Source organism: Penaeus monodon, chromosome 28 (assembly GCF_015228065.2).
Source record: "Penaeus monodon isolate SGIC_2016 chromosome 28, NSTDA_Pmon_1, whole genome shotgun sequence".
Taxonomy (NCBI): domain Eukaryota; kingdom Metazoa; phylum Arthropoda; class Malacostraca; order Decapoda; family Penaeidae; genus Penaeus; species Penaeus monodon.
The window spans coordinates 38,473,240-38,480,594 of NC_051413.1; the positions used below are offsets into that span (position 1 = coordinate 38,473,240).

Consider the following 7,355-nt stretch of genomic DNA (forward strand, 5'->3'; position numbering starts at 1 on the left):
GTCTTCAAAGTCTTCGACCATATAACCAAAGAGATAGTCTTCAATAGATCTCATAAAGAGCGAGACAGATGATTGGACTTCTTTAGCTTGTAGGATCGATTCACTGATATGGAGAGTTTCTTCTGTCTGCATATCGACATGGGAATATAACTCTAACAGGTCAATTGTCTCCTTCAAGTAGGCAAAACTAGTTCCAGAAGTTACAGTAATTTCGGAAATACCAAATGATTCTACTACTTCACTGAAGTCTGCTGGGATCAAACGCCAGTCAGAATGTCAAGAAAAGAAGATATTCATAAAGCTGTGTTATCATATCATTGGTTTCGTAAGTGGTCACTGCTCCCACTTCCTCCTGAAGAGCAAACAATGCTGTCGATGCCGTGGTTATTGCCGCCCGGGAGGATTCAAATGCACCTGACACTGTGCGGATATTTTCTAAGCTTTCTTGGAATTGCAGATGTTGTGATGTTTTATAGGTAAGAAGTGCAAGCTGGTTGACAATCCTTGGTAAGTAAGCAATCTCTGAAGTTTCAATTGCAATAATTTCCATGAGGTTTTCAAACCTGGTATGGATATGATGAATTTCAACAGGAGTAATGGACGTCAGATCAACTGCATTTAACATTAGACTGAAGCTGGTCACTTCATTAACTTGAATAATTTCCCCAGACATGGGTCTGCCAAATATTGATATTTTGTTATAAGCTTCTGTAATTACCTCATTACCAGCAGTTGTGTAAATTATTTGTTTCTCCAACATCTGTGTACGCTGAACTTCTGCCAATGTCATGGACACATGTGACACCTGGTATTTCAGTTCAAACATGAGTTCGTCCAGGCCTTCAATGAACATGTCACCTGCCTCTTCTTCAAGTAGCATGAGGATATGTTCATACTCGCGCAAAAGAGCAATTTCTCCTGCAGTAAATTCAAATGTATTTTGTATGAAAAGGATGATTTCCCCAAGTGCAAGGATATTTACTGATGTTCCATCAGGATTCATGTTATTTTTTACTTGTTTTACTGATCTCATCATCTTTTCCAGTAGAGATAGAGATTCTTCTAGCGAGAACACTTGTGCTGTAGTAGTTTCAATTACATATGACCTTGAAATCTTCTGAGACAAAGAAAATTCAACTGATCTGGCTCTCTGGAGGAGATTCAACCCTGTCATGACAATTGTGTCATCGGTATTTGTTACATTGAGTTCCATGAGTTCTGTAACAGCCATCTCAAAGGATGTTACAAATTCAAAAGAGTCTTCTGAACCAGCTTTTTCTATCAGCATCGAGAGACTTTCAAAGATAGCGACAGGGATGCCATTTCCTGTTTTATGCAGAACTTCCAGTTGGATGATTACCATTGATAGTAATGCCTGGATCTGCTTCTGAGTAAAGATATGTTGTGAGTATTCTACATCAAAAGCACTATCGATATTTCTGACCATTAATGTGTCTATTAAATCCTGACTGGTCATTATCACCTCCATGAGATTTCTTATCATCATTCCATCTTCAAATATTCCAAACTTGAACTCCAATGTCATTAAATATCTACCGAGTTGGTCGAGATCTTCTTCAGAAGCTTGACCATCTTCAATTATCGAAAGAATCATTAAAATTCTCTCTACCTCCAAAATTTCAACTGGCTCTGCATCAACGTCAGGTATCCCAATAAAGTCTGAAAGGTCAGTAAACAGATCCAGAGCACTGGCAACACTTTCTTCTGCTCTTCTGTTTATCATAAGTGATACTTCTCTTCGCTGTTCTGCCTGGGAAGCCTCAATTTCAAGGGCAATCTTAGATGAAACAACTCGGAGTTCATTCATTACCTTCAAAATGCCTTTAACATTAGTTTTTCTCATCAGTATCATCTCAAGTTCCTGAAGAACATCTTCAAAGAACAAAAGTGTATCTCTTCTCAAACTTACAACACTTAAACTCAAGGCGGACAACTCTTCGCCAAACATCTTGATTAGCTCATTTTCTTCACTCTCTTGTGTTTCATCACCAATTTCAGCAGTAATATTCTCTAGGACGTCAGAGATTTTTATAAACAGACTTCCAGCCTCCAGCAGAGTTTCTGTCAGTGCCAGTCTCTCTATTCGAGATTCTAAATGAGCCCTCTCAATAGAAATACTAGTTACAGTGAATGTAATGGAACTAATGATTTCCTCGGTCATCTCAAGGCTTCCAACAAAAGTAGCTCCTATTATTTCTATGTTTTTATAAATTTCTTCCAATCGTATGACAGATTCAGTAAGCATCATAATGTCCATCATAAGTATGTCACTCAATTCCATCATTCTGTCAACTGGCTCATTATCTTCATTGATGCTTGCAGATATATTCAATAGTGTCTCTTGTATCTTCAGAAGTACTGCTTCCGTTCTATCCAGTGCCTTCAGAGATTCACTTTCCTCACTCAGACCTGAGAGCACATTTTTGCTGTTTGTAGCTTCTTCAAGTCTGACGGAGGCAAATGACTGTAACTTTCTAAGACCTGCAATGGCAGTTCCAGTTTCACTTAATTCTTCAAACATTAAGGTACTCTCTTGAAGTATTATGATCTGTTCCATGGTTAGAGATTCTATGGATAAACTTTCAATGAAAACAATGAGCTCATCAACGGTTTCATCCCTTTCCTCTGATGTAGCAAGTTCATAACCAATACTTAACTCAGAAGCAGTATGAATTATTCTTCGGAGAAGAGAAGATCCTTTGTTAAATGTGACAGTCTTTACAGCACGATCAATTGAAATCTGAATGTGTGAAATTTCCATTTCCACGGTTTCTTGCACAAGAACAACAAGTGTTCTTGCATCCTCTAGGCCAATTATTCCCATTCCAGTACTGACTGTTGTATTCTTTAGGAATATTAATATTTCTTCTAATCTTATGACAATATCCAGGGAAATAATGACTCCAGTGTTAATATCAGTGAAGATATTGGTTACATCTGCAATTTCTGCAATTTCGATTTCCTCATTTGCATTTCCAATTTCTGATACAAAAGTATCGAAAATCTCCTCCATCTCTGAGACAATTTTCTTGGCTTTATTAAGTCTGCTCGCAGTACTGCGTTCCTCTGAAATGCGTCTAGTATCCTTCAGAGATGTTTCTATACGTCTCTTCACAGATGTAAGTGTTTCTAAGGTATTAGCAATCATACTAACATCAACTTCATCTTCATCATAGAGGAAAAATATTTCTTCCTGGAAAAACTCAAGATCCCCAGCTAAATCAGCAGTAAGTTCCCCAAAGAGAATAGTATTTAGCACATAGTTCAAGTCTTCAATAATAAATGGCATAGTTGTAGATTCCGACTGTTCTGTACTGCCGAAAAATTCCAAAGCAAATACCAGTTCTTCTTCAATTATGTTGAGAGATGTGACAGATTGAGTTAATTGATCAATTTGACTCTGTGCCTCTTGAGCTGACACACGAAATTGGATCTCAGATTGCAGCACAGACATAGCTTTCTGTGATACAGACTGCAAATAGAATATACTGGGGATTTCGACTCCAGCAGTGACAGAACTTTTCAGCACTTCCAAGTCCTCCAACATGCTCTCAAGTAGTACAGTATCTATGGTTGACGACGGCGAACTAGAAAGGCTTTCCAATAGAATGACAATGGAAGTGACCAGCTCATTTTCCTCCCCTACTGAAGTTATTGTTCCAATCATTGAAATGATTTCCACTACTTCATAGGTGATTTGTGATACAACATTAAGAATAAGTTCGAAGGAACCTAATTCCTCAATCAGCAAAAATCTATCCTGCTGCTCATAAAGACGCCTATTAGCACTATCAATGGCCTCCTGAGCAGCAGCCATAAAGTCTACAAGATTTCCAATCCCTTCATCTGGACCAAGCATATCGAGTGTTGCCTGTATTGTTAAGAAAATTTCTGTTGCTTCAAATATATCCTCTTCTGTAACTGAGTCTACATTTGCAGATATGCGTTTGAAAAAGTCAATCAAGAAATCAACATCAGGATCATTTTCTCCAATAAGCTTAGATGCTTCAGCATTTTGAATGAATGTCATCGAGTCAACAAGCAATGTATCTACTGCTTCAATAACAGCACTTGCATGACGAATGTTGATTGTTATTTCGTAAATTTCTCTGGACTCAGATAAATAAGTTTGCACAGAATCTTCCGCTTGTTTGGTGACAAGTTTAAGCTCTTCAAAGTTTTCGAGCCTTTCGTTTGCTGCAATAATTTTCTCAAGTTGGAAGGCAAATGCATCAATATCTTGGATACTTACCGACGTAACATTGTTGCTAATTTGGGTCATGGCTGCCACAAAGTTCTCCGTGTTGAATTGTGTCGTAGTTGAAACTGTAGTAATCAGTTCCATACTTTCGAAGGCAAAGAAGATTCTAATAAGAATGGATAATAAATCATCTCCAAATATAAGATTCTGAACAAGATTTTGTTGCTCTTGCTCTGTTTCAATAGTTTCATCAATCTTTTCTGTAAACATGGTAACCTGCTGGGAAATCTGTTGAATGCTATATATATAGCCACTGATAATCAACGTTCCATCAGCTTCAACTGCAACACTACTTATTTCATCCAAGAATACATTAAGTGTATTGATGTCAGCTTCTGTTAATGAACTTGCTTTGCCAATCAAGAATGAGATAACCTCATAATATTCATCAAGGACAAAATTTTTCTGTACATCCGAACCCTCCTCCACTCCAGAGTTTATATCAAACAACTCCTGCAGGTAGGAATTTATATCTATAATGGTTATCAGAATGGTCTCATATATACTTAGCTTGCTGAAAGACAGTTCAATTTTATTCACTTCTCTCACAAATATTTGTTCCACACGACTAACCTCTGTAATAGCCTGAACCAAATCTGCAATTTGTATGTCACTACCGACTTCAAAATCTAGAACAAATTCTTCCAAAGTTATCAAATTGGCTTCAAGAGTTTCCATGTCATCAGAGGAGATGTTTGTCACACTTTTGCTTAGAGAAGTAATTGTGGTAACTATGTTGCTAACAGCAGATGATTCAGTAACCACTGTACCTCCCGCAGTTAGTTGGTTCAGTTCTTTCAAAAGATCAATGACATAAACTATTATATCAAGTGCATTATATATTTTCACTGTTAAGTCGCCATTTGCATCAGCCTCCTCAATGGTCGTAATTTGTTCACCTAATCTAGTCTGCACTGATGTCAAAGTTTGGAGTAGAGTGTCAATGCCAGCATAGGCACCTGATAAATCAGAGATGGTTTCAAGTAAACCTTCCATTATGGAGATTGAAGATAATTTGATGTTGGTAATACTCGCACTCCACCTATTAAGTTCTGTCTGAATGTCTTCGATGAAGATATTAGATTCTAAAATATCCCCTTCGTCTATTCCTGAACTTAGACCTTGTATGACAAAATAGATTTCACTGACTATATATTCTGCTCCTAAAAGGATCTCAATCTTCTCCTTGTTCTTGGCAGATTCTTGTAATGTGCTCAGTGATTTTGCTGTAGTTGAAACAGCTTTCTTTGTTGTGGTAATCAGTTTATCCAGGGCAGCACTGCCCTTAATTACTGATACTGATTCTACTTTACTTTCAAACATAGCAAGACTATTTTCTGCTTGTAATATGTCTACATCGTTTGGTGCATATGTCTTTGAGGAGAACTTGTCCATAAGCACTTGCAGATCCTGAATCACAGCCTCCAGAGATGCATCTATTACTGAGCTTGAGCTACTTGAAACTTTACTCTTCAAAAGCGCTGTAGCTTTCTCTGTGGAAGAGGCAATTGTACTCATTTTCTCAAACAGAGTGATCACTGTAATAGTTTCCTCTTTGGATTCATATTCATCTATTCTTTCAAACAACTTGATATCTATTTGACTTCCCTCATTTATAATATCATCAATACCAGTAAATCCAACTGACGAATCTACCGAGTCGACAAGTGTACTCATAGCATCATATAAACTTTCTAGTTTGGTTATATCTTCTGTGGTTAGGCTATTTATTTTGATATTTTGAATGAAAGTTAGAGTGTTTGTAATGACTGTATTACTCTGTGTAGAGGTGCTTGATGAGGTTATAGTCTGAATTTCTTCTGCAATTTCGACTAGAGAAAATACGAAGAATGAAACCTCGTAGAATATGTCAAGAGATTCACTAATGGCAGCACGTGAGAGTGTTTCTTCAATTTTAGTATTCACTATTGCAGATAGCTTGTTGTTTGCAGATACAAGTTGTGGGAAATTTGTTATTGTAAAGGCTTCATTTTGGAGGATTGATCTAGCTTCTTCTTCAAATGCCTTGATTTCCTGAATTTGTGCTTCAGTAACAGATTCAATAGATGTTTGTAGATTAATCAATAAAGTAATAAGGGTTGTTGTTATCGTTACTGATACGGAAGCCGTTCCTTCAGTGACTGAATTCATGGCTGATGTTAGTAGATCAATTTGTTCCTTAACAATAGATGTGGCAGTTGATAAACTGTCAAGAAGAACTGCTTGTGTCTGGGAAGACTCCATAGCCTTATTCTTCTCTTGTGCTGCTGTAATTTTCGTAGTTGCTGTTGTAATTTGCGATTGTGTTGTCTCAACGAGAGTGATTTCTTCAGAAGTGAAGGTGACGGTGCCGCTCTGAACTTGAGAAAGAAGTGCCTGAAGTTCTGCCTCGAAAGTAGCAAGAGATGCGGCAGAGGTGCTGGTGATGGCACCAAGGCCAGACTTTATGATGGCCTTCAAGATTATTGATATGTTTTCAATAACACTCGCGCTGCTGGTAATACCACCTGCCCCGGCTGAGCCTGCCTGTGCTAGTGATTGTTGCAGTGTACTCATTGATGATTGGATTTCTGTGACCGACTGCTGAACCTTTGTTATCAGCTCTTTCTTTACTGAGAGTTGTTCCTGTTTTTCTTCTCTTTCCACAACCCTGATGAGCTTGCTAGCAAGGCGAACCGATTTCTTTGTAGTTGTTTTGATAATCTTTATGGCAGACACAGAAAGTGTACTTCCTGCTTGTATTTCGCTTCGTATTTGCTTAACTGCCGTCGTGGTAGACTGGATGAATTCTCTATCACTGTCAGTAATTCTCTCGATGTCAACCAGCCAGCTCGTAATCTCTACGCTGATTTTGACGATCACTTCGATATTTATGGTGGTGGTGGTGCCCTGCCTCTTTTGCCGAAGATCACGACGGCGGCGGTTCTTTTCCGCATCGGCTACGGCATTGTTCATTTCGTTTGCCAAGTCTTGAACTTCGTCTAACACCGACCTAGGTGAGGCTGTCGTTGTCGATGAGTAAGATGACGTGATGTTAGTAATATAATAGTATTAGTGATACAAACAAAGAAAA

At 38.1% G+C, this 7,355-nt stretch overlaps 1 protein-coding gene across 1 annotated transcript in view; it reads right to left on the minus strand.

The window, feature by feature from the left end:
* Positions 1-138: 138 nt before the first annotated feature.
* LOC119591202 overlaps positions 139-7,355 on the minus strand; it is an 11,020-nt gene continuing 3,803 nt past the window's right edge. The window contains exon 2 of the mRNA XM_037939914.1: positions 139-7,284. Within this exon, the coding sequence (XP_037795842.1) occupies positions 269-7,284 (7,016 nt within the window). The 3' untranslated portion in view covers positions 139-268. The remainder of the gene's footprint in view (positions 7,285-7,355) is intronic.